The sequence below is a fragment of the Channa argus genome, chromosome 9, assembly GCF_033026475.1.
Source record: "Channa argus isolate prfri chromosome 9, Channa argus male v1.0, whole genome shotgun sequence".
In the NCBI taxonomy this organism is placed as follows: domain Eukaryota; kingdom Metazoa; phylum Chordata; class Actinopteri; order Anabantiformes; family Channidae; genus Channa; species Channa argus.
Window position 1 is genome coordinate 11,016,620 of NC_090205.1, and position 27,017 is coordinate 11,043,636.

At 39.4% G+C, this 27,017-nt stretch overlaps 3 protein-coding genes across 6 annotated transcripts in view; 1 reads left to right on the forward strand and 2 right to left on the reverse strand.

Moving 5' to 3' along the window:
• Positions 1 to 1,011: 1,011 nt before the first annotated feature.
• dcbld2 (discoidin, CUB and LCCL domain containing 2) lies at positions 1,012 to 19,598 on the forward strand. 2 transcript variants are annotated; one of them, XM_067515106.1, is made up of 15 exons: positions 1,014 to 1,365; positions 3,177 to 3,401; positions 6,155 to 6,292; positions 9,673 to 9,724; positions 9,810 to 9,882; positions 13,964 to 14,097; positions 14,219 to 14,259; positions 14,511 to 14,726; positions 15,257 to 15,381; positions 15,910 to 16,057; positions 16,154 to 16,309; positions 16,398 to 16,491; positions 16,576 to 16,625; positions 16,701 to 16,835; positions 17,674 to 19,598. In XM_067515106.1, exons 1-15 carry the CDS (start codon positions 1,263 to 1,265, stop codon positions 18,090 to 18,092), a joined length of 2,109 nt encoding a protein of 702 aa, XP_067371207.1. In that variant the 5' UTR covers positions 1,014 to 1,262; the 3' UTR covers positions 18,093 to 19,598. The 2 variants fall into 2 exon arrangements, with proteins under 2 accessions (XP_067371206.1, XP_067371207.1); XM_067515105.1 differs by having other exon boundaries at positions 1,012 to 1,365; positions 16,576 to 16,835.
• Positions 19,599 to 20,949: 1,351 nt separating this feature from the next.
• tmem30c (transmembrane protein 30C) lies at positions 20,950 to 23,643 on the reverse strand. Its single transcript, XM_067515107.1, has 7 exons — positions 23,111 to 23,643; positions 22,776 to 22,892; positions 22,505 to 22,612; positions 22,023 to 22,113; positions 21,788 to 21,934; positions 21,491 to 21,703; positions 20,950 to 21,279 (listed from the first exon to the last, which is right to left on the reverse strand). The coding sequence occupies exons 1-7, from the start codon at positions 23,432 to 23,434 to the stop codon at positions 21,092 to 21,094; spliced, it is 1,188 nt and encodes a 395-aa protein (XP_067371208.1). The 5' UTR covers positions 23,435 to 23,643; the 3' UTR covers positions 20,950 to 21,091.
• A 143-nt stretch (positions 23,644 to 23,786) lies between these two features.
• The window catches only part of cmss1 (cms1 ribosomal small subunit homolog), a 29,505-nt gene continuing 26,274 nt past the window's right edge, over positions 23,787 to 27,017 (reverse strand). For 2 of the 3 annotated variants that reach the window (XM_067515108.1, XM_067515110.1), the window contains 9 exons: positions 26,289 to 26,419; positions 25,628 to 25,699; positions 25,374 to 25,509; positions 25,216 to 25,275; positions 25,012 to 25,114; positions 24,871 to 24,931; positions 24,699 to 24,786; positions 24,528 to 24,616; positions 23,787 to 24,121 (listed from right to left, as the gene is read on the reverse strand). In XM_067515108.1, the coding sequence (XP_067371209.1) occupies positions 24,038 to 24,121; positions 24,528 to 24,616; positions 24,699 to 24,786; positions 24,871 to 24,931; positions 25,012 to 25,114; positions 25,216 to 25,275; positions 25,374 to 25,509; positions 25,628 to 25,699; positions 26,289 to 26,419 (824 nt within the window). In that variant the 3' untranslated portion in view covers positions 23,787 to 24,037. The remainder of the gene's footprint in view (positions 24,122 to 24,527; positions 24,617 to 24,698; positions 24,787 to 24,870; positions 24,932 to 25,011; positions 25,115 to 25,215; positions 25,276 to 25,373; positions 25,510 to 25,627; positions 25,700 to 26,288; positions 26,420 to 27,017) is intronic. The other variant, XM_067515109.1, reaches the window with a different exon arrangement.

The window sequence follows — 27,017 nt, forward strand, 5'->3', positions numbered from 1 at the left end:
GTGGTTCAAACTTCCAAATGTGGTCCACCTCTTTAAATGGATCCACCATCAATGATCCCACAATGGTAGAACGAGCTACCAAACTCTGCACGCTCAGCAAACTCACTCCCAATATTCCAAAAACTGCTGAAAACAGAACTCCTCTGCATCTTCCTATGCACTTAAATCTATTAAAAAAAACAAAACTACTTTTCTGCTCTTTCTCGCACTTGCATCTCGTGAAATGTGAACACTTTTCTGATAGGACTTTGCTTTGATGTTTTCTCCTTGACTTAGATTCTTGCTTGCCTTGTACCTCACTTGTAAGTTGCTTTGGATAAAAGTGTCTGCTAAATGACTAAATGTAAATGTAAATGTGGGTCAGAGCCGGTATCATAAGTTGTAAAGCCCCATCATTCAAATTATTGGTGATATTTGGATACATAAATAAAACTGGCCTGATTGTAAAAGTATAAAATGCAACATGTTAATTTACTGTCAGGACAAAAGAGATTTGAGATTTATAAACAGTTACACTTACAATCACTAAAGGAGTGATCCTATTGGTGTGGTACAGTTGGGTGCAACATTTTGTATCCAACTTATTATGAAATGTCAAAGAATAAAATAAATATATATTTCATCAACAAAATATTTTATTGCACATTCCGCTTGTACAAAATTAGATAAGGTTTTTAAAATACACTTTGATCATTTTTGTTATGAAAGAACATTTGTACTAACTAAATTTGCTTTGTTATTATGTTAGGTCTAGCGTTAAGTGTGGGTCCTCTCACGTGACATTTACATGTAAGGGGATGCACACTTAATTCTAAAAAAACTGTAGCAAAATATTAAAATGTATAATGCTGACTCCGCTGTAGTTTGCACTTTGCCCCTGCTGGCTCCAGCTTTGGTGGTTGCTGGTAAATCCGGGATCATTCAGACCACTTGGGGGACTCAGGTTTTCCAGATCCAGACCTGTAGGTGGAGCCTTGCTGGAGGAAGTAGCTCCACGGATTGGACGTGCGTGTGTGTATGTGTGTGTGTGTTTGAGTGAGTGAGTGAGTGAGTGAGGAGCACTTACAGTACCTCCATAGTGAGAGTGTCGCTAACCAGCCAGTGGACTGATAAAGAAAAAAAGACAACCGCAGGAGGACGCCACACACGAAGACACACTCGCGGAGCCGAACACCCGTCGTGCGTGTTGTTCTCTTCGGTCCAGGTGGAAGCGGTGCCGCCGGTCCAGAAGCGAGCAGTATGCATTCAGACTGCAGGCTGCTATGGGCAGAGCGGTAATGGTGGGCAGAGGACCGACAGGGGTCGGGGTTCTCGTCCTGTCGATTCTCATCATCCTCACCGCGGAAAGCTGCCGAGCGCAGAAAGGTTGGTGCCACACCGCTGCGGTGACAACTGAGCGGGCCGAGAAGGACCGCACAGACATGCGGCCATGCTGGTTTAAAGCGTGAACACTCACGGTTGAGTTCTCTAGAGATACGCGTTGAGGCATTGTGTGTTGTTTTTGTGCGCCAAACGTGAACCCACCTTACACGGCTGTGTGTACGTGGAGTTCCGCTTGGTTTACAGCGCTTGCCGCCGCCCGTCTCGGTGGTTTTGCTGAAACTCGGATGTAGCAAAACCAGGCAAACCGGTTCTGGAAAAGCTAAGATTATGAACAAATAACTGCTAATTCGTGCTCTAGTCTCTTGCTGAATTGACTAGTGCCTTCGAAATCTTGTACTAAACGTTTTAAATCACAAAATCTTACTTGTTTTTGTTTTATGACACGTTAAATAAACTTAAATTGTCTGTTTTTTTAACGGAGTCTGGCCTTACGATCCTGGTGAACGAGACAACGGATTATTTGGCAACTTGTGGCCTCGTTGTCCAATTTGGACTTTTACCATGAACCTAATACTAAAATCACGACAAACATAACATGTTTTGATCGGTCGCGGCTGACTTCCATCTATGTCGTTCCGAAAAACGGAATCATTTGTAGGTTTTTGAGCCTCAAGAAATCAGATTGGGGGTGGGGTAGCAGCTAGTGGGGGTATGACTGTAAACACGTGGACACGGGTTGTCATAACTTCACATTAATTCTATTAATTAAATCATAGTACAGGGATAGATGTCTTTTTTTTACAGGTTTTCGGGCCTTAGGGTGTAACTTGGGGAACTCCTGCTCACAATCAGAGTTGTTCAGCACCATTTGTGAGTCAGAGTCAGGGAAGTGGTTTTGTTTTTGTCCTCATCTGGATAGTGTCCACTGAGGGGCTCTTACATAACTCTGACAGAACATCCACTTAACACCACCAAGCGTGACTGTTGAGCTTTATCTCAGAGCCATGAGCCCGCAGCATCAACGGACGCCACGTCTCTGCTTTCTGACATCTCGGCACAAAAACACACCTCTGCATAACAAGTGTTGGCCTTTAATTGTTGTAAATGTATTCTAATTGTTTATTATATGGACTGTAGATAAGCTGTTGTTCATATTTTATGTTTTAGGCCAGAATTAGTCGTTTTGCAGGAGAGGTTTTGATTGTGTATAAAACCCCAAACCAGCCTAATGTTTACCACCCTACCCTAGCACACACCTTTACCCAGTGTGACTTACATTTTTAATCCCCATGTACTCTCCATTTTGGTTTCATTGTCTTGCTTGAAGACACTTTATCATGAAGAGTTGAACCACTGACTCAATGGCTGAACTGCATCAAAGACATCACTGGAGATTAATTTTATATTTTAAGATGCTGTGTATTCCTTCTGTTAAACAAGTGCTCAGTCTGAATGTTTAAAACTGTGAAATTCTCATCATTAATCCCAAGATCTTGCTTTGACAATAATTTATGCACTAAAGAAGGTGGAACAAGTAGGAATTTCCATATTTTACTGTTAGAGGGTTTAGAGCAGTGGTGGGCCAGCCATGGTCCATGAGGGCTGCCGTCCTGCTTGTTTTCCAACTATGCCCACCCTGCCCACTGCTGATTACCTAGATCAGGTGTGTTCACTCAATCTGTTAACAAACTGTGTGTGTGCATTTAAATAAAGAGCTGGTGAACAATGTTTTTAAAGTTATGTTTTGTTATTTTCAAAAATCTTAAATTAGCTAATATTTTTGCTATGGACCTGTCTGATCTTTATTACTGGCATCATGTAGTTTCCCTCACACTGTTTGTCTTGGCCTGCAGGTGATGGCTGTGGTCCCAGTGTACTTGGCCCCAGCAGTGGGACTCTGTCCTCTCTGGGTTACCCGGGGACGTACCCAAACAACAGTGTATGCGAGTGGGAGATCAGTGTGCCCCACGGCAGAAGGATCCACTTTCGCTTTGCTGAGCTGGACATAGAAGACAGCGACTGCCAGGTCAACTACCTCCGCCTGTACAATGGCATTGGACAAGAGAGGAGTGAGAATGGTAAGACTGTAGTAGACACTAAATTTTGCCTTGATTTGAACCTTGAATTTTAACCGGTGGCTCATGCCGAGGTAAAAATGCTGCCATCTGTTTGGCACTAACATCAGACATTTGACATTGACGCTCACTTCACCACCTGATTGGGCTTTAAAACACTGGTATTATGGTCTTTTTTGACCATTTCTTTTATACATACTGAGTGTCTGTTAAACTGTTTTTTTGCCAAAGGCCTATAAAAACAGTAGATGGCCTTTTATATTTTGTCTTCCGTTAATCTGTTTGGAAACTGTTGACATAAAATTTGCATTATTCATGAGCCCCCTACTCTGGTTGGCTGGGCGTGTGGCCTTCATGTTCATCCCCGGTGAATGTGAACCTGCAGTTGCAGCTACTTAATGGAGGTTGTAAATAGGGTTGGATCATAGTTATATAAGGATCAGGAGACTGGAGTCTGATATTCAGTGTGAAGTTGAAGAACCTCCTGTTGCACAATTGAGATTTGAAAAGGATGTCTTTTTAGAAAATGTCCTCTAGGACAGACGGTCTCAGATTTTGCATCATTAAATGAATATTATGCAACTGTATTGCATCTCAAAGCTTGAACATTTTTTTGCCCTTCAAAGAGTTCAGAAAGCACATTGTAGCTAATGCTTTGTCTTCCAAACTGTGCATCTCATCAGCTTCTTTACATTCTGCAGCTACACAAAAGTAAACTGATTACTGGAATAATCACACATCTAGAGAATGTATTAAAATATGCTGCAATAACCGTGTTACTGGGAATTTTTTTTATTTTTTATATATATATATATATATATATATATATATAGTCAATAATCAGGTTTCTCTCTGATCTGTTTTTGTTTTTCTGAACAAATGTGAAAATTGTTTTTTCTTTTTAAACACATCTAAGTAGTTGGCAAAGCTGCCTCACAGCTAGAGGGTCACTGGTCAGACTTCCTGTGTGGAGTTTGCATGGCTTTTCTCTAGGACTGCATGATATGTTTCTGCATTATCATCGTGGTTTGGGCATACACAATCATCATATTGCAGCTTGGTCAGTGTTTTTGCAACTTCATTCAAATGTAACATTTGCATGGTTCTAATTTTCCATACAAGAGATGTCTTCCTGTACTTTTTTTTCTTCTTTACACATTAAAGAAGTGCTGAATTTATGAACATTATATCTGTTTTAACACGAAGCAACTATTAATTCACCACACTGTCCTGCTACTTGGGAATTACAACAAATGTAGCATAGTTAGTCTGCTAATGTTAGCAGCTAACAGTAGTAGACTGTAAACACAATGGGGACCACTGTGAAAACCAGAGACTGAATTGAGAGGACATATTTGTCGTAATTAAATAAAAGTAATACGATGTAAGTAGATATATATGAGCACAAAGTGCTTTAGCGTTCAATTTATCCCTTTTTTTTAAAAATGTGTTGATTAGCTTGCAATAAATTGCAGCTCTTAACCTATATCCACACTAAATGTTATGTATATTTAAGGTGGAATGAACTGAAGAGGAGATAATTAGGAGAGGGACAAAATGCAAGAGAAACATGGGGCACCAAAACTCACAAAATCAGCCAGATAATTCAAGAATGATTCATTCTTTCCAAATTGGGATACTTGAAGATTTCTGTGTGTGTGTGTGTGTGTGTGTATATATTTTGAAGCGTGAATTTTTACTACGTCTGGCCCTGTTATAGACTGCAGACCTGTCCAGGGTTTACCCCACCTCTTGCCAGATGAGTGCTAGGAAAGGCGCCAGCCGCCTGCGACCCTGAATAGATAATGTGACGTACATAATGGATGGATATGTGACTGTGCAGCCTAAGGATGTACTTAATAAATATAAAAGTACAAGTAGTTTTCAGCTGTTGAAAATTTTTCTGGACATGGTGTTTGAGGTTGTTACTGAAAGCTGACAGTACAAGGTCACTTCTTTACTTGTAATCACACTGGTCACATGATAAAGCCTGCAGTCTTGCCAGAGTGATGCAGTGCACACTTGGAATAAGAAATCACTGTGATTATAATTGTAAATCATATTAATGTAGCATCTCATGACACTTAAACACAAAACAGGCAATGGGGAATTTCGTTTCTCTTTGTCCCCATAAACAGTCTGGGAAATAGTAACTGAAGAGGAAATCTTCATTCACCACAACAATATGAGAGAGTAATTTTTCTTACATTTTAAAAATTCTTAAAATATTTTGGCTTGCTGGCTGTGGACCGAAACATCTGTTACAAGAATGAGATTGTTGCGACAGTGGAAACTTGTGAAGTTTCACCACAGTAGCTACGAAGCACATAACCTGATAGTTGGCTAGTGTCAGTTTCAGCTCAAACATTCCAAACGTAATAATGTTTACATTTAAGTTTGAATTCATTATTCAATGATTCCTCATTTTATTATATTACATATTTATGAGAAGCATTAAAAGAAAATCTGGGCAGGTATAAGGTGTGTTAAACTGCATTCTTTGTGGTACGAGAAGCTTTTTAAAAGGCCTACACTCAAAGTATAGTATTCAGATTTCATCCTGCTCCAGATTATATGTAACACAGCCTGTTATATGCTCTTTGGGATGCACGGCTCAGTTTGTAACCATAATTAAGTATCCGATGTATCACGTGATTTGTTGTGCATTTGTCATTTTTGTTAAACTTTCATGTTCATGAAAATAACCAGACCCTCGTTATGTGTGTTTTCCTGTGGCTCCGTGTGCTATTTAACAGTGAAATACTGCGGGTTGGGTCTGAAGGTTAAGGAGCTGATCAATTCCACTGGCAACCAGGTCACTGTCCAATTCATGAGTGGGACCCACCACAAGGGCCGTGGATTCTACCTGTCCTACTCCACCACTGAACACACAGGTAACAAACTCAGCAGCCTGTGTCTCATCTGTTTATTATTAAGGACAGTGACAAACGTACATCAAACATCTATTTGTTAAAGTCCCCTTAGTGTTAAATCAAGTTATATTTACATTTCTGTTTTGGAGACTGTGACTCTTGTTTCAGCTGTTGCATTCTGCACCACCTCCCTTATTTTTTTTTTGTCAGTATTTGTCTAAAGGTTGACTGTGCAGTTTTTCGGAAGGTTGCTGCTGAGTTTCCCCTTTCCTTTTTCCCCTTGAGGTTTTTTCCTTTTCAAACTTAAACATAAAAGTAATTGCATTTGATTTGCGTGCTAGGACTTAATGAGCTGGTATTAATCATATTGATGCCTACAAGCATAGCTATTATTGGCACAGAGGAACACAAGCAAAAACGCAACAGCACAAAATACACTGAAATTAAGTTCGTCATGGGTCACTTAGTTCCCAATAAGCAAGACCTGACCTGTGACAAAATTCGGTGGTAACTCGTATTTATTTGTATTTATATCAGAGCAGATGGGAACTGCAAAACAAAAGGTCCTTAACCATCAGGTTTTCCTATATTAAGGGTGCTGGTGGTTGTAGACTTCTTCCATTTTACAACTATTGAGGCCACTGTGCTCACGGGAACAATCAAAGTTTAGCAATGTTTTTAAACCATTACACTGATCTTAGCCCCTATATCTTTTTGGTGAGTCAGTTTTTGGTCTTTTTTAAAAATCTGTTACAGCTACTTTGTGGATATGTTTTAGGTATGATTGGATACATACATGTAGTGTAGTTTGCACATCAGGGCCACAATATTTTCTTGATCAAGGCAGTTCTATACATTTCCAGTAAGTATCTGCAGATCATAGAAAAAAGGTTAAAGATAACTGAAGTTGACTGCAGCACTGTGTTAAACCCTAGGCCACAGGGCTGCCTCCAGTGTAAACTGAGAAGGTTTTGCTCAATCTTAAATTCCATCTGCAGTGTGCAGGGTCATAAGGGGAGTGGGCATCAGGCATTAGGATTTTTTTCCAAAATTACAGAACAGACCATACTGAATAACAGAGAGGTGGTGCCAGCAGATAGCACTTTTTCAGACAATGCTCACCAGTGGATGTTTCTGAGTCAGGGTTTGGTCCATGTTTCCATGCAAAATGTGAGTTATTGTTACTGTTTTTATTTTTTAATTTGTCATTGTCAATTATTGGTTGCTTTTCAGTGTAAAGTGGCTGGTAACAGATAATAAGGACTAATAAGGGATAGAGAATAATATTGACATTTTAGGAAGTGAGAAAAGTCAGCAATAGCATAAAGACGGTAACTAGAATGACAACAAGGGGCAAGAGGAAGTGAGAGTAATTGACAGAGGAAACAAATAATTTTTCGTGGTTTTATTATAGAATGAACCCTCTGAGTCTTAACTATTGTGTGCAGATTTTGCACACAATAGTTAAACATAAAAATATAAATCCTGAATTACTTAAATGTAATTCCACAGGTAAATATCCACATTCTGGTCTCATAATTCATAGTTTAATATGTCAACTTGTATTTCAAAACAATTTGTCAAAAAATGTAAAAGGATATAGCCATAGTTGTTTGCCATAAATTAATATTCTGTTTATTTTGTCAGTCCACAATGTGTTTTTTTTTTTTTTTTTTTTTTTTTTGTCCTTATGGCTTATCCCGTGAGTGCAGGGTCACAGGATGTAAATTACCAATATACAAATCCTGTAAAAGCAAAAAATTTTCTCATTTGAGAAGCTGGAATTTTGGCCTTTTTCTTTTTTGATAGATCGATAGAATAAATAAATTGTCAAAATTTAATTGGATACAAAAGGCTTTGTGCTTAATACAGTTACAAACATACACCAATACATCAATGTTGTTGCAGGCACAAAGGGATGTTCAATAAAAAGTGAATGACAGCCCATTCAGACAAGTCACTCGGTGGGTCATTATGGTGGGGGAAAAAAAAATCCTCTTCCTTCCAGAGTCACCAAAAGGGTTTGTAGTTCTCCGAAAAATTGCACAAATGCTTTTTGGGTCATTGTGTATAACGTCATGAGTACAAAGGTTGCAGCATGACTGTTTGGTCACCCGTCCTAAATTGCTTCCCTGCTCAGTGCAGATCCTAGGGGCTTTGGTAATACTGATAGTAAAAAAAGTACAAGATTTCTATTGCATCACTTTTTTATTTACCTCAGACACAGACCATTTTCATAACCCAGTGAAGAAAATGGATTGTCAGATGTGATATATTCAAGTAAAAATGTCCTACTGACCAAAATGATAATCATTGGTGTAGCTGTAATTACTAACCCCTAAAGCTTATTTAGTGTATGTGGTAGTCTATAAGACACTGCAAGTTGCCGAACTTTATCTCTCACTATTTCTGCATGAGTGGTGTTCGTCAGTAGGATGTGATTTCTGTATCTATAGATGTGCTTTGCCAAATGGAACATTTTCAATGACTTCAGATAATTGAGGCCACAAGAAGAGGAAGGCAGTGACGTGTGCAGGAGGATAATTCTATAGTGGTCACCTCGGTGCGATTGAATCACCCTGGGAGGCAAACAAGTCCGCCAACTTGTCTGCTTCTTCCACCAGAGTGCATGTTTTTCTTGTCATGTAACCGATCACACAGATGAGCGTGGGTGGACAGTTTGCAGAGCAAAGTAAATCAGTTGACATGGCGACCTGCATTGGTTGTGGGTATTTGTCAGTTTGACTCACATGTTGGTTTACCAGATAAAGAGCTTTCATGATCATGTGGTCAAGACTCACGAGGAATGACCACCACCACAGGGTTTCCATCATAATTCCAGCAGCCCACACTATCCTTTTGGCCTCACAGGTTGTGTGTCATCTCTGAAGCACTCCTCCAACACACGTACACGCACAGACGTTTTTTTGCTGTAAGACTTTGTTTGCATTATTTCTGAAGTCGAGTAACATAAAATTAATCACCATCAATTGTTGATGTGTTTCTTTTTTTTGTTATATATATGAAATTTTTTTTATTGTTCTATGGTACTTATATTATATTTTCTAAGTCTTTGATATTAAACTGAATATCTTTTGTAGATTAAAAACAAGAAGTTTCCATGGGCATGGATACGAGATTTGAATTTGTGAGGAACATATTCTGACCTTCAGTTGCTGCCTCAGCTTGAATAATCGCTTTCAGTCGGACAACTTGTAAAAGTTTTCTGTGGGTCTGTTTGGCTACATTTGATAACTGCTGTGCATTGTTCTACAAAAACAACTTAATAGAACGTTTCTAGACAGAGTAGGCAGTGGCAGCAAAGCAGAACTAAAATGTAGTAATATGTTTGCAGGCAGAGTAGAGTAGCAAGTTTTAACACTGTTTATTTGACTCTTCAGATCTTATCACCTGCCTGGACAAAGGAATTGATTTCCCTGAGGCAGAGTTCAGGTAAATACCTTTTGCTTTCTGTGGATATTTGTGTAGTGACGAAGCTGTCACTTGTATTCATTGCGTGTGTTCTGTCTCTTCTTAGTAAATACTGTCCAGCAGGCTGCTTAACGTCGACTGAGGAGATTTCTGGAACTATACCCAATGGATACAGAGAGGTGAGTACCAGAAGTCTGTACATAATGGACCAGACCTGAAACAGACCTGTGAAACCTGTAGCCCAAATCCTTTGGGGTCCAAAAACAACCTGATTCAGGAACAGATGGACTGAAAAAAGCTGTTGATTAATTTTTAAGACCCAAACAAAGCGAGAACGCACACACAATTGGCAGCAAATTGCTCATATTAGTTAATGGCTTCAATTAACAAGCAACCACAGTAAAAGATCAGCAATATAACATTGTCCAAAGATCAAATGTAAATACAGAGAAACTCAAATAATTTGTTTTATGTGGTTTAAAGACGAATTTAAATAAATAGTCCTGTTTCTACCTACTGCACCATCTAAGCATTTCTCACCCGACTGGGTGACAGACAAAAGACAATGTTCTATACGGAGGGAATGTAGATTTAAAACTATATCATGATATTTTATGGTGTTTTTGCAGCATTTACCAGTATGTGTAGGTCCAGTATGTGCAGAAAAGGCCTGATCAGGTCATGATCAAATACCAATAAAGTAGCTAAAAAGAGCCACTAGCAAACAAAAACCCTGTCAATAAGATGATTTTTATCACTGTTGTTGCTTTAACATTTGCCATCATCTCCCCCTCACATTGTGGTGTTTCGACGTGACGTAATGAAACAAATTGTTTTCACGTATTGTTGCTGCATGTTGCTTACACTTTTTGCACATTACAGATGTTTGATTCACTTCTGGCTTGTTGTTAAATCATTTCTAAATGACAGTTGAAGCTCTGTTTTTATGATTAACTCTTCCTCAGACTTTTCCAACATGTGCACTCTGCCTTCCAAGTTCCACAGCATGTGTGCAAACAAGTCATTGCACAGCTATATTGTCAGTATTTTGATATGACACACTTTTATCATGTGTAACTATAACAATATATAGTATAAGATAATATGATATAGCACAACCTAAGTTCTAATCAAATTAAGCTTTATATGTATACCCCAAAATCAACTCCTACAAAAAACCTAACTTATGTAATGTCTGCAAATACAATTTACACCATTTTACAGTATACATCTTTTAGGCTACTGACCTTTTTTAGAAGATAAACTGGCTTTAGCTCCAAGTTGAGAACACAGCACTGCTCTGCTGTCAAATTCACTGGTTTAAAATAAACATTTTAAATAACCCATCTCAAAAAAAAATTAACTGGTTTTATTTTCCCTCTCACCTCAAAACACACCTGATAATGTGTTTGCTCAGGTTAATTTGGATCCACTCAGTATTTGACACGTTGACACACAGACCTTAGGCCCTTGACAGATAAACAAGCTCCGACCTAATTAGACTAAGCAGGATTTGGATCAGTAAAGGTCTCTGGTGAGCACGTGTATCATACTTACTGGTATTCGCTCTCCTGACCATCATGTTTCCAGGTGACTCATGGCCTCCTGCACAGTCTGCTGACTCTGCTTTCGCGGCATTACTCCAGTGTCTTTTGTCAACATCCATTACTATTACTGGCCAGTCTGAATAGCTTTTAGTTTGATTAGGTAAGGACATAATTTTATTTCTGGTGGTAACGGACCCGCTGCTCCGTGGTATACATGTCCTGGACTGATGACCTCACAGCACCCCTGCTGTGCACGAGATTCACGGGCACTGAGTCGCTGACTGATGACTTCAGAGTCAGGGAAAGTGCGGTGTTGCTGGCAGATGGGAGGCCTGAGAGGAGTGTCAGAAGTGAGACGCCCCACAGGAACAGAGGGTCAGAGGGTGAAAGGGAGCTGAGGTAATAGTTTTGGCTGAAAATAATAACTTTCTAATTCAGTCCAGCTGTGAGAGGGTGCTGCAGAGCTGTGTGTTCTGGAGAGTAAATCGTGCAATTGAGAAGTTGAGAAGTCTGTGACTGCAACCACCCCACCCCATCCTTTTTTTTTTTATGTATGTGATTCATTCATGGTTGTGGGAGTGTGTATGTGTCATTAGGCACAGTGATGTGCATACTTCTGTCGGTATCATGCAGAGATCAGCTGCCCCACCCAGACCAGATTTTTTATATTCTCAGTATCATTTACTGAGATCCACGTACTGGATTTTATATTTTCATTTTCTACTCGTGTATGTGTTAGTGTGGTTTCCACTGTTGGAAGCAGGGTGCGGCGGTTTGGAGCAGTGCTTTGTGTTTGTGTTAGTGGTTTGGTATGGTGCGCTGTAGGATGTGGTGTGTGTTTTGGGCAAGTTTAAGAGTCACAGGGGGCATGTGTTGATTGCTTGTGGCAGAATTTGACTGCTGTGTGAGAGTGTGTATGAGTGTGTGCTTGTCACTCTGTGGGTCACCAGAGTTTTCCCACAATCTTGTCAGCTGCAGATTCCAGAGTGGGCCTTTTCCAGTAATAAAATTCCACCTCAGTCAAACAGCTGTTCATGGGAAGGAGCTTGTGGCCAGAGAGGAATCAAGTTTTGTCCGTTTCTCAGTGATGTGGCAGCAGGTTTGGACAGGAATGCAGCCGGCGGTGAATAATTACCAGTGTCAGTATGCCACTGAGGATTCTCTCTATAGAGATGTGACTTCATGTTGACTCATTAGCATTAATCTTCCTCAGTCTGAAGGTTAACAACTGACAGCACAGCCTGTTCCTGCTCATGTACCTGCAAATGACCCAGTTTGCACTAATACTAAATGGCATCTACATGAATTCAGGCATAGGTTTACAGTTTTCCAGTTCTGTCTTCAAAGAACAGACAGTTTCCCAACATTAAAACAGATTTTGCTTGCTTTATATATTGTTACTGTCCATAGTGGCCAATAAGATATCTTTCTAATGTGCCTCCAGTTTGGACAAATGTGAATGTGAATTTCGCAACCACTCGAGTTACAAAACTAAAGTGGATTTTCCAAAATTTCAATCTTTTTAGAACAAAATCCATCTTTTCATTGCAGCATCTCAGCAGGAAAACAGAGTGCATTCTTTAGTAATCTAACAACAACACGACACTCGTTTGTTTTTATGAACTCAGTTCAACTTCAGCTAAACCTTGGAAATCAAGATTCAAATTAAGATACTGTTGTTGTCTACAATGATTTTATATGGTACACATGATGCAGAAACATCAGTAAACTTTTGGATAATTGTTTATAAGTGGTTAGAGCGCATACTGGAGCAGACAAAGTGATCTGACATGTGACAGCTTTTTAGTGCAGTTTTTTACTCATTTCACTCTGTATGTCTTCTTTCCAAGATAAAAACATTCGTCACACAGAAGTAAATTACAAAGAACAACGGTCATTTTTAACCTAAATTAATAGTGTTTCTTTGTTTATCTGATCAACTGGAAAATTAGAGCCATGTGAACACTGGATCTGATCATTTCTCTCTCCTTAAATATATTCTTTTTAAGGATGTTTGCCCCTATGCAACATGGGGGTAACGGGACGTCCCTCCAGAATTTCACGACGTTGCAATTGCAAAAAATAATTCAACCAGTCCCCAGTGAATTCTGTGTGACCCTGCTATTCAAAACATCATGAAAACATGCATTGCAACTTATTCTTGAAATCTGACTGATTAGGTGACTTTCTGTTTATTATTGTTCTCCTCATCTTTAAATACTGAAAGGGCAAAATGCTTCTGAGGTTGCGGATTTGTTAGAACCTGCAGAAACCCAATACTGCTTCCACGATACAATGTGGCAACGCCATCTATTGAATGGACCCCTAAAGCTAGAAATTTCTTTTTATCAAATTTCCCTAAGACTAAAAACTTTAGATCAGGCAGAACCACTTTGTGCATGTCTAAAAGGTTAAATTTTGATTTAATGCTATGAGCATGTAATTGCACATCAGATCAGCATCATTCAGCACTTTGGAATCTTTAATCAGGATGATTTCAATCTGAAGAAATATTGTCCACAGCTAGTGATGGTGTTGTTTGGTCTCATGCCGAAGTTGTCTTAAAACAAGCCTAGGCTTTGAAAATGTTCCCAATCGAATGAACCTAATCTTCAGTTTATCAGCTGCAGAGGGAAACTATTATGCAACCAGAAACGTACTACATACCAACAAACTGTGTGCAATCCTTCTTTTCTCTTCTTTTGTTCTGCAGTCTTCTCCTCTGTGCGTAGCAGCCGTCCATGCAGGTGTGGTGTCCAACACTGTCGGAGGGAGGATCAGTGTGGTCAGCAGCAAAGGCATCCCTCATTACGAGGGCACCCTGGCTAACAATGTCACTTCCACTGGGTAAGGGGAAAATCATTTGGAATTCTTTTGAGGAGGAGGTGAAAATATTAGGGTTTTGGGGTATAAATTGTCGGAAGGGAAAAACTGCAAATATCCTCTTATCCTACACTTTTCTCCTCAGAGGAACTTTGTCAAACAGCCTCTTCACTTTCCGAACCTATGGTGAGTTGATTTTTCTTTTTCTTTTTTTTTTTTTAATGGAAATATCTTCTGAAAATCTTTATAGTTGCTGTCATTTAGATCTAAAAGTCTATGAACACAGATCACATGTCCTTTATTCAGATTAAGCCCTGGAGTTACATATAAACGGTAAAAAAAAAGAAGAAGTGAAGGCCTCCTACATTTCCTCAATTTGCTGTTTACCAAACATGTTATTTGTATACTAATGATGGGAATGGCATCTCTGCATACAGGCTGCTATGGGACACTAGGACTAGAGTCTGGTGGTGTTGCTGACAGTCAGCTCTCTGCTTCATCTGTGTGGGAGTGGAACAACAATTTAGGTCAGCAGAGCAAGTGGACAGCATCAGGGGCGCGGCTCAAAAAGAAAGGGTTGCCCTGGGCTACTTCTCAAAATGACCACAAGCAGTGGCTGCAGATTGATCTCAAGAAAGAAATGAAGATCACAGGTACACAACTACATGTCCACAGTCACACATGTATGAAAATACATTAATGTGAAGACACATTGACTTTTATTACGGCTGCTCTCCAGCACAGTGTTTCCCCAGGTTTATCATACCATAAGTTTTGGCAACAGTCATTTTCTTTAGATAACAAAATCAGATTGGTCCAGACCAAATACTCTCAACAACTTCGCCTTATAATTTTGTAGAAATATTATTACTAATACTACTGCCCACCGAGAACTGATGGAACCATAGTGACATTTTGTCTAGTGTCAAAACAAGTATATGGTTGTTACTATTTGACTTTGGTTATGGGTAATATGACGCTGGATTACATATACATATATGTAATATATACATATCATCATTATTCATAGTAGTATTTCTCTTATACTCAGAATCTCGAGTAGAGTGGTGAACAGTGCACTATTTAGTAGATGGGAAGTAATCCTGGACACAACCTCAGTTTTGTTCAATCTTAGAGTTAAATCAGCTGTACATCATCTTTTTTCTGGTGTCCATGCATCCAGGCATCATCACCACAGGCTCCACCCTCAGAGAGTACCAGTACTATGTTTCAGCATACCAGGTCCTGTACAGTAATGATGGCAAGCAGTGGTATATCTACAGGGAAGCTAATTCTACACAAGACAAGGTAATACAATCATCAAATCAATGAACCATGCTCGCTCAACAATTACGTTATTGGCTTTTATGCTTTTTTTTTGTTCTTTAAATTAGTGCAAATGGACAAAAATGTCACTTTAGAAGGCTGCAGGGACGCATGTGGACTGTTTCCATAGCAACTGGTATTGACAGAGATGTTTATGGCAGGAAATGAGAGCAGTCAGTAGCTTGAGTTAAGTGCTGTGGTAGATAAGTCAGGACACTAGGGCATTAATAATGAATGCATATGGATTTAGTGGTTGTGTTGTGAAGCTGATACTGCTGTCTGTGGACTATTCTCTGCTGTGATTCTCACAGGCTCCTGTTGTGTGGAGGAAAGTAGTTATTAACTGCCCAAGTTGAAAAATAATCATCTTATGGATTATTGAGCATTTGCCCACAGTCTGAAACAAGAATTGCTCCAGTGAACTGTTTTCTTCTTACATACTTCTACTGCCCTACAGTTGAATCTTAATCTCTGGCTCAAATAAGAGAATTAGTTCTCATTTTATGGTAGATTTTCCAAGGGAATGTAAACTACCTGCACGAGGTGAGAAATAACTTCATTCCTCCGATCGAGGCCCGGTATGTGAGGATAAATCCCACATTATGGCAGCAGAGAATCGCACTCAAGTTGGAGCTGCTTGGTTGCCAAATTTCTACAGGTAAGTAGGAGATAGCTGATAAGCAGATAAAACAAATTTCCCCTCAATAAGAATATTTTAAGATGTCATTTCTTTTACTTTTTGTTTTTTAATCAGTGAAACAGTCGATGGGGCCAAAACCAGGGCTGAGAACGTATCCACCAGTTCGTCATACTCCACCTCCTGTGGGCACAAAACTGCCACCTCACGTTGGTCAAACCACAGACCCCCCAGATATCAGAAACACTACTATGCCTCCTCACAACAGCAAAGGTGCGACATATTTTTTTATTTTAAAAAGGCTTGTTTGATCCTCAGTAGAGACATTTGTAATGAGGTGTTGATTATATTTTGCTTTCAGATGTGGCGCTGGCTGCGGTTCTGGTTCCTGTGTTGGTTGTGGCTCTGACCGCTCTCATCTTGATTATGGTTTGTACTTGGCACTGGAGAAACAGGTACTTTTATTTTAAATTTTTTTTTAAATCAGTTCTGCTGCCTTCAGTTTTATCTTAAATGACTTTGTTTTTCTGTGTTTATAGGAAAAATAGCTCAGAGGGAACATACGATCTTCCTCACTGGGATCGCACAGGTATGTTATTGCTCTGCATTATAGGTTGTACTTTATGTTGGTGCAACTCTGCATCACCCTGCGCTTCTGCTCTAGACTGGTGGAAAAGCATGAAGCAGCTGCTGCCATCCAAAATGATGGAAACTGAAGATTCAATTCGGTACAGCAGCAGTGAAGTGGGACCACTAACTGGGAGAGGTGCTGTACCAAGACTACATGCTGAGCCTGCAGGTAACACAGTTTTACATGATGATTATTAAAGAAACCACATTTTCCAAATGCAAACAACTTATTTTTGTGTTTCCAGAGAACGTGCATTGCTATCAGTAGCTATCAAGAGTGATGTGAAAATTATACGGAGCAGTTGTCCCTGATTGTTGTTTGACATCAGCTTTCTGTGGAACAGCCCCAACACACTGCAAAAAAAAAAAAAAATTGCTTGTGTCCTTTTTCTTTATAGCAACATTTTTTAAAAGCTCATTCTCAAAATGTGAAAATATTTGTCACGTAACTGCTCATTGGCTATGACTAGTCTTTGATGTAAACATGTTTTATTGGACAAGACGTGATAATTTAAAGATGCATCGTGCAGTTTTTCTGTAGAGAAAAAAAGTGTATATTTCTAATCATCATTACTTATAAACACCTTTATGTGTATATTTACATCTGCAAAGTAATACTTTTGTAGTTATAATTGACGAGATTCGTATCCATGTTTACTATCTTAATACTGTTTTTATTCATCCATTTCTTTGCAACTATTGATTAGTGGAATCGTGTCACCTACATGCTAATGCAAACCAAGTAACAGATGAACAAGTTCCATCAAAACATTACTCTACCTCAGTAAACCTTAGTAATTTATATCCTACAATCCAGGCCTATTTTCCTTTCAAATTTAGTTTTTGTGATACTTTATTATTGCAAACTTATTGTATTTGCACTTTCCTGGTTCAGCTTCACAGAAGTGGGGCTTGTGGAGAACAGTTTGGATTGTGGCTGGCTATAAACACCAGAGGATGCATACTGTAAGAAGCTTCTGGTTAATAATGATATGCTGTCTTTTCAGAATATGCCCAGCCACTGGTGAGTGGTGTTACAACATTAGGTGCACATTCGACCTTTAAACCAGATGAGGGGCCTGCCCCAGGATACTCAGATCCTGACCTGTACGATGCCCCCATCTCACCAGATGTATATCATGCCTATGCAGAGCCGTTGCCAGCTTCAGGATCTGAATACGCTACACCCATTGTGGTTGACATGGGTTGTCACCCATCGGGCGGGTCCTCGTTGAACCAGCCTACCACTGTGTGTAGTTTCATGGGTGCTGGGGCCACCTCTCTACTCACACGGACAGAAAGTGGCCAGTCAGGGAGGTCTGCCTATGATACACCCAAGAATGCCACTGGACAGGTCACACCCACTGAGGATCAGACCTATCAGGTACCTCAGAGAGGCTCCCAGAAGTCAAAGGGACAGAGCTAAAGAGTTGAGATGCACATGGCCTTCAACTGCCCCTCGCTGCTCAGCAGTGCCCACTAGACAAAGAGAGGGTTATTAATGGAGGAGGCGTGAGCCCTGAAGCCTGGACTTGAGCCTTGAATGAACACTACCTTAGCTTTAGATTCATCTGGAGATGTCTGTATTGCCTAATTGTTTCTGCATGGCCACAATCTGCTTTTGTAGTGCCATTACAGTCCTATCACTGAAACCACAAAGATGAATGTGTTTGTGAAAAGGTGTGAGAGTCGGAGATGGATGGACAGAGGGAGGAGGGAAGAAAAGGAGAGAGCTGACTACTATTTGATAAACTTTGTCCCTGTTCTGTGATTCTTAGTAGTTCTTGCATTCTGTGAAACTGTGACTTAGTTCACCATTGTTCTATTACATGTTTAACCAGGGTCCACTGAAATGTGCCTGATTTATATACATTCATCCAAGATTTGGGTTCCCTTAATCAGTTGCAGAAAGTACCCCACATTGAAGGTCAAAGAAGGTCCTTTTAAAGAGAAACCATACGGTACATTTTTTTTGTCTTACTTTGTTTAAAAGCTTGACTTGAAATTGTGTATATTTCTAGTAATTCCATTACTGCAAATCTGTTAACTCATGATTTACTGATATTTATTTTTATTTTACATCCTGCTGATAAAGAGTCTCTTCTCATGAAAAACCGCCCACCAAGCATTGTGGTTGCACTGGTGTAGTATTTCATAATCCTGTCATGACAGGTGAATTTAAAGAATCAGGAGAGTCAATCTGATGAACTCCCCAAAGAAAAAAATGCTTTTAGTTTCGAAGACCAAATGTTTATTTTTTAAGTTTTATTCGATGCTCATTTAAACAGATCTGACTTTTGCAATTGTGCCAAATAAAACATTAAACGAGTCTTAACATAGTAAAAAGACATAGTTAGGTTCTAGCAAAAAAAAAAAAAAAAAAAATACAGTAAAGAGATAATGGTAAATCTGTTACAGTTGATATTCATAGTCTATTTGTGTGCATCATGGTGACTGTCTTGTCTTTAAATTGGTGTTTGATCTTTCCTAACGTATTTGGGGTGTCTTGTTTCTTCCTTAAATCTATGTGCATCAACATGTATGTGTGGTAAGCTGTTTACTGATTTCAGCCTTGTGTGTATTTTATTTTATTTTTTAAATGGACTGATAATGACGTGGCTTCTAGTTGGAGTAGGTTGAGTTTAGTCATTGTCTGCAGCAACGGGCTGCATTCCTCTCCTGTCCACCTGTGGTACTCACCTGACTAAACACTGGGTGGAAGGACTTCCAATAAATTGGAACAAGCTGCTGCAAACCACAACAGAACATCAACCTCACTCGAGGAAGCGTGTTGTTCACACAGCTGTGCCACCTATCATGCTTTGATTATGCTCAGTAACCAAGGCGAACTACACAGAGGTTTGGTGCTCCCCTTGTCACAAAGGGATTGTACTTGTGTCTCACTGAGAAATAAAAATAGTTTTTAAGACTGGTTTATTACAATCTTCAGCTGTCATCAAAATGGAGGTGGTGGAGATTTTTGTACACAATACAGACTTCATCATTACAATTGGATAAAGCATCACTAAAATTGATCAGAAACACCTATACTGAAGGCAAAAATACATCATGGCATCTTTGTGTAGTTTATAATTGTACACGAAACATGACATTTTCTGTCCACTTCAGTAGTATGTTGCGTTATTTAGCAAAAATTACCATGCTAATTTAAAAAACATGACCATGTTAGCATTTAGCTCAGACCTACGGTCACTCAGAGCTGAGTCCAAAGCAACATAAGAGAACAGTTTGGCAGCATTTAGAAAACTATTCTACAAACAAAGAAAACACAGCCTATTACATAAATGTTGCAAATAGCACAAATGTTTCCCGCAGGGCACAAAAATGTGATGGACACAGCTGGAACACCGGGCAGCTTTGTTGATTAATGAAGCTAATGCAAAGGTCTCTATTAATCTATGTGTTTATTGTTGGTGCACGGAAGTGGTTCTAATGTTTTGGCTACCCTATGTAAAATGCATGAAGGGGCCGAAACATTAGAACTGGTTAATTTATTGCACCCACTATGACCGCAGCAATTAACACTTAGAATTATCAATTGTCTGACAGTTTCCTATTAAAAACTAAGAAATTATAACCTTGTAAAAGTAGAATTCATTGCAGAGCTGCTGTAGCAGATTGCACTTGTACAGGTATACCTAATGAAGTGGCTGATTGATGTATAAAATACTTGTCTTTTCTGTTTTTGCAATATAGAAACATTTACATTGTTGTCTGCGCAATTTGCAGCACATTTCTTTATTTGAAGTGAAATGTGTTATTAATTTGCTTGCTTGTCTCATCTATTGTGTTTTCTTAAATTGCAATGCATTAGGGTCTCAGGGCAACTATATAATAGGAGTGAGTACAGACCTTTTAGCAACCTTAAACCGTGTTCTTTAACAAGATTAAGTAATTGTGTTTTAGACAATTCCAATGCAGTAATAGTAGTCATTAAAAACTTTGCAAATTGTTTAATTCAGCCTCAACACAACGGTGATTGGAATTTAGTGATTAATATAATCATTTGAATAAATATATTAAAAGTACAAAAACAAAAAAGTGTGCATAACAAATGCAACAGTTCAAGTAAAATCAGCAAGAAATCCCAAAGCCTGTGCTAACATGTCCAGCTTTTACAAGGGCAGCATTGCCGCAATAAAAGCTGTCACACACGAGGGTAATTTAGGTGATACAGGAAGTCACTTTCACATGGCGCTAAATGCTTCAAGGGGTTGCACAAATGCTGTTGTAATTAAATTAACTTTCTTTTGAAATATTTTTTTTATTTTCATTTGCTCATGTGAATATTCTTGTAATTTAAGATTTGTCTCTTTAAAACAGCAGGCAGGGACAAACAGTTATTCATTTTCAGCTGCTTTTGAGTAGTAGTTGTTCTTAGCATCCTGGAGCGTCTCTTACCATTTATTCCTCCATGTTCTTTCCATTCATTCCAAACTTCCACCACACCACTGTGAGGATTATAGCTGACATTAGAATCAGCCCGCTGGTTACTAGGTAAGCAATCGGCAGGAAATTGTTCTGACCGCCAAACCAGGTCAGAGTGGTCAGCACCACTTCCTTTCTGCCTCGGAAGTACTGCACAGGAAAGTCTGGAGAGGCAGAGGTCAAGGCTGAAAATACGTGATCACAAAGAAACTTGATGGAAAATATCTGGCAAGTAGTCACAAAGCGTTCCCTAAGACAAAGGAGACAAATGTGCAAAATAATAGTTTGCAAGGAAATACACACAATGGGACATGTGTAACCTACTTTAACCAGAGTTCTCACATGAAAACATTCCTTACACCACTAAAAAGATACTGTAGGAGATTTCGATGGTGTAATTCCCAGCAGGAAGCCCACTAGTGAAGGGCTTGTTAGCTCGGTATAAAACACCATAGAGCTTCTTGAAGTTGGGGAAGGCTGCCCCCCTCATCCACACGATCAGGTCATCATTAATGAATCCGTTGTTGGTCGGTTGGTGGGGGTCCAGCTCATAGACAGGCTTCTGCCAGTACAGTGGCTTCGCAGTGTCTATGGAGTATCACACATCAGACACAACGAATGACGAGAAGCTCGAACCCTAATTCTGTGTTTGAAGTCTACATCTCTATTTACCTTTAAACACTTGAGCCAGTGTCAAGTTGCCAGTCGTTGGGTTGCGGAACTTGACATTTTTATCAGTATACCAGGTGATGCCTTGCCGCAACAGAGGAACCTTAACAGGAGCCCCACCGGGTCCATGATAGGTCAGAAAGAAGGAGTCTGAGGGAACAGATGTGAGTTAAAAGCTACTGAAAGGAAACGTGGCAGATGAAATGTGATATTGTGGTAATGGACATGTGGTTTTTACCATTGAAGACACTGTTGGCCAAGGCGCCACAGGGGGCAATGGGGACTCCATTTTTGTTCTTTGCAAACGGTTCGCAATATGAACTGGGATTCTAGATTATTACAGTGTAAAAATAACAACAAAGCAGTGGTGGGATGAAGGAGTAACACTAATAAATAACATTTAATCAATTATTGTATTCAAGTACAATTTCAAAGTACTTCAGCACTTATGGGTCTTCCAAAGTTTACGACATTCATATTACAGCTGTAGTCACTTTTTGAAGTACATAAAAAGGGAAATTGTAATGACTCTGTTTGTAAAGTCATTTAAATAAGTGAGCACATGATCTGTTCAACAGTGCATCAAAAGCAAACAAAGCAATGTATGAACCATGTCATATACATATAATTTCTATTAACATAAAATACTATCATTAAGTAAGGAACGCTAGAAAATGTTATTCTGATGAGTTGATACATTAAACTGAAAAGCTAATGTACCTGTAAATTATTCTTCCTTCCAACCAACTGTCCATCATCTCTGGAGCTCATGTATCTGCGGAGGTTCTGATGGAAGTTTTGGAGCCCATAGTAGAAAAACACGTCTCCCTTGAAAAACAGCAGGTTTACATTTTGTCAGGATGTGTAAAGAGTAAAAAAAAAATGCATATTGAATACTTAAAACTAAATTGATAACATGAGCATTTTTGAGATTTCAACCGTATTTAACCGAACAGAAAAAGCTTGAGCCCCACAGCGACGTCAAACATACCTTCAATAGCGTCTCAGTGGCAAACGCCACTGTGCACCTGCAGCTCTCTGCTGCGCTGCTCACATTTTTCCGCTTTTCAAAACATAAATTACATGTCCCGGCCTCTGTGTAGTCCACCTGAAAAGACAGATGACAGTTACTTGTAAATTGTGGTTAACTGTTCCTGTTTAACTTATTCAAAACACAATCTTAGACCTTTCCTCCCTGTCACTCCCTTTTTTTATTGTACAAAAGGGAGCTCAGTCTCTCTTCAACCCACATACACACATATTTTTAAATACATTTCTACACAGCCAAAAATATAGCAAGTGCAATATTGAGGAACACACACTCACCTTTATTTCCTGGGTTTTCTGTACCGTAAGAAGCAGCCATACCCCCAGCACCATACATATCAAAGCCATAAAGTAGAAGAAAGGCAGCACAGTGTTAGCTGTTAGCATGGGAGACCAGGCTGGGAGTCTCTGCTGTTTGAAAGCAGAGTTATCAGGCCTCCGAGCCAAGGGCCCAAACTTGCCCTTCTCTCTCCCCATGAAAGAGATTTCACTTGAGCACAAGTGAGGAACCGAAAAAGCTAAAATGTGCGTACGAGAGGGCGCTACTATCTTCTCTTCCTGTTCTTTATTCAGCAATATCTCTCTGCGCACACAAACACGCATACACAGCTCTGCTTGCCAAGAGACTTTCCCAGCAGGCCTTGCAGGGTGGGGGAGACCGTTGTGGCCTGTTACTTATTAACCACAATCCTTTACTTAACTACCTCATTCTGTTTTCTGCTACTTCCATTTTTCATTTTCCCTCTAAGCTTTGGCCGTCTTACAAGACAAAGGTTACTTTCTGGTTGTTCACATCAAAATGACACTGAAAAGTAAATCGTAGAACACAACAAAATGCCTCATCAAAGGACGTTATGATAAATGGAGCTTCCTAGTGGGCAAGTCAACTCATGACCTCCCGTTCCCAGTAGGAGTGACGGTCCAAGGTCAGAGTAAATAAACAAAAGGATGCTGGTTTTGTTCTGAGTCCGTTTATTCAATCCGTCACACTGAGACTCCGTGTTGGACTACAGAAGTGAACAAACAACACTATGCATTTGACTAAGCCTCCAAGAGTAAAATACAGCACAGGTTTCATATAAACACAAAAGGGAAAACGACAGGATGAGGCCCCTTGTTATTAATGTCACTGATGTCTGGAACATCAGAGCGTTGCTTTAAGCATCGAGTCATTGTGGGAATCATAAGCACGTTTACAGCTTGCATTTAAAAAAGTCCAATTTTGACTTTGTCTTCCTTGCAGCCATTCAGAATGCCACTCTCCAGCAGCTTGATTAAGTCCAATTTGACCTGAAAGACAAAAACCAATGGTTTTACCACATTCAATCTCAGACCTAATTACGCCCTAATCAAAAACAATCAGGATCTAAATAAGAAAACACATTTTACTTAAAATGTATAACTGCTCGACACAAAATATCTCTCACTTCGAGTCAGTGTTTGTGCAATGAAGAGTTCAAGATTGTACGTCACACAACTTGAATACTGCAACATATTTGGCTCGTTGAATTTTGCAAAATCATGCCTGTGTGTACAGCTACAAATTATTCTCATTCATCAATTAAAACTTCACAGCGTGTTAAAACGCATAAATCACAATTTTCTAGCACACAAATTTACATGATCAACGGCTTAATCTCAGTAATAATTTTATTTTATGTATATATTTTCCGGCCAGGAGGGGGCAGTAAGTCACCTCAGGAACGTCTACCATCCTTCTGAGCTTCTGGTCCCTCCAGTTCCAGTCCAGAATCAGATATTTCAAAGCCCGCAGGCTCAAACCCTCTAGGAAGAACAGTCAGAGTTCGTGTTAAGGGCTTTTAAGGCATTCCCGATTAAACAATGAGAATTTTGTGTCCACACCTACCTCTCTCAATGAGAGCACTGACCCTGCCGGGTGTTCCCACTCCAATGTGGGTGACACTTTTCTGCAGCAGCTTCACCTGCTCCTCTATCTGTACAATTAACACACAAACACACACTTACTTGGGTCACTGCACACAAGATATACAGTTGTACATAACTGTCATCTGTTATACCTTTATATGTTTAGCAAAAAGCTTTAAGGCCTTGGCTTCACCCTTGAAGGTAGTCAGCTGCCTACAAAAAACAAAAAGCATTCATGTAAATCTAATTAAGAATGTGTGAAATTTTACAGGCAATGCTGGCGAATCACTTACTTGATGAGCTCAATGGCTCGAAGAGCAGAGCTACAGACAATGAGTAGAACCACCGAACTCTTCTCTGTGTGTTGCCTTTGAATCTTTGCCCACTTTGGACAAGCTAAGTGTAACAGGAAAAGGAAGAAACAAAGTAGAATCTTATTTGTTCAGAATTCAGATGACAGACGATTTCTCCAAATTAAGTTTAGAAGGAGGACTCACCCTGTTTCAGATAAGAGGAGAGGCTATGTGTCAGATCGTTACAGGACAGGAAACAGGAGTCTGGACGATATAGGAGGGCAGATAGAATAACACTGGTCAATCAACAAATCAGCAGATAATGACAAAAGTTTCAAATGTAAAGGATACTTGGGGCTCACTCTGCAATTTGAGCTCCTCCTGCTCAATCACAGAGCGCTTGTCCGAGAAGTACTGTGAGAGCATACTCTGCAGGTCAGCTGGACAAGCTGGTTTTGCTTCAGAGGTGGCCAAGACATCAGTAATTGTCTTTTTCTTCTGAAAAAACAAAACAACCATAACGTGTACAGATACATGCCCGTGCCAGCCTCTACACTGAGCAACAGTCTGTGCAACAAATGTCTCTGTTTGCAACAGCAGGTGCCACCACACTCACCTTCCTCTTCTTTTTGGATTTAGCTGACGTCTCATCCTCCGTCTTTGTATTTGGAGGGATTATACGCTCCTGCTTTGGAAACGGCGCATGACAAACACACAATTCAATGAAAGTACGTGTACATGACTTAAAACTGTAAGAAAACCATTTGAAATTCTAAAACGAATCAGAAACAGCACAGTGCTGGACATCACATAACCTATGTACAAAGTGGTGTTTCAACCATATTTTATATTCTTAAATATGAAAGGCTAATGCTTGCAACTCCTATGTATGGAACTGATTAATTTTACCATTGCACATGTTCCCATAGACGTTTGTTCCTCCCCCCTAATCTGATTCATTTTCCATTCTAGTATGTAATAATTCCTAAAATCTAACTAGTTGTTTGGAAAAAACTAAGTTTCTTGGCAAATGTACCGTGGAGACACAATAGAACTTCTTAACAACTAATACATGACACATTAGGTGAAACTATGAGTGAATATGTTTTATGTGAAAGTGAAGTTTTTGAGCCCATCCTTGTTAAAACTATTCCTGAATACTAATGTTGTCTAATGTATATTTGTGCAACTAGCAATTGCAATGGTTGTGCAGACCACATAAAGAAAAAAAAAAAAAAACACACTTTATGCAGGCTGGACTGAAATGCCCGAAATACCTGTTCATTATTTTTCTTCTTCTTGGCTTTGATCATTTTCTCTGTTATCTTCTTCCTCTTCTCTGGTTTTGTTTTTGTTTTTTCTGTTGGCTGTTTGTCTTGGTCCGTCTCCTCCTCTGCCTCAGATCCTTCTGAAAAACAAAACACAAAAAAGACAAATTGTTCCTTTATATAACTGGATTTAGGGGGTTAACTTGCAAATGAGAGCAGTACCGAATAAGGTAACACTGAGCTAAGGATACACTTCAATATTTACCGGAAGTAACAACAATGCTGCAGATCTCCAACCAAGCATCTGGTTATATTTAGCTGCCCTGTTGTTTCATCTTGTCGTGTCACATGCTATGGGGCCATGCTCAGACCCTTTGGTATATAGACACGGCTATTCAAATACTACACCTTTACAAATAGATTCCCACATGAGATCATTAGTGAATCTGTGGGTTTTATTGCATTTTTGTGGTTGTCCATTGTAACACCTTTAGGTATCTATAAAAGTCATTTTTAGGTTGAGATAACAGCTCGTAAGTTTGGTAAGAAGTGTTGCACTGCTGCAAAACTTCCTGTGAATAACATCAGGTATAATATTATTAAGCATTAATGGAAATCTAATTAATGGAAATTGGCTCTTACTGAGGTGTGACAAAAGGGTCAAGTGTCATAAACCGAGGATGACGCAGTTGCAGTTTCCTATCTTGAATTATTTGGTGTTAAATTGTTTTTTTCAAG

Coding starts and splice junctions, on each gene's coding strand:
- dcbld2 (XM_067515105.1), top strand. CDS start 1,263: ATGGGCAGAGCGGTAATGGTGGGCAGAGGACCGACAGGGGTCGGGGTT. Junction 16,310..16,397: donor GCCTCCTCACAACAGCAAAG/GTGCGACATATT, acceptor TTTTGCTTTCAG/ATGTGGCGCTGGCTGCGGTT. Junction 16,836..17,673: donor ACTACATGCTGAGCCTGCAG/GTAACACAGTTT, acceptor CTGTCTTTTCAG/AATATGCCCAGCCACTGGTG.
- tmem30c (XM_067515107.1), bottom strand. CDS start 23,434: ATGCGTGTTTGTGTGCGCAGAGAGATATTGCTGAATAAAGAACAGGAA. Junction 22,613..22,775: donor CCACTGAGACGCTATTGAAG/GTATGTTTGACG, acceptor CTGTTTTTCAAG/GGAGACGTGTTTTTCTACTA. Junction 22,114..22,504: donor GAAGGAAGAATAATTTACAG/GTACATTAGCTT, acceptor GTAATAATCTAG/AATCCCAGTTCATATTGCGA.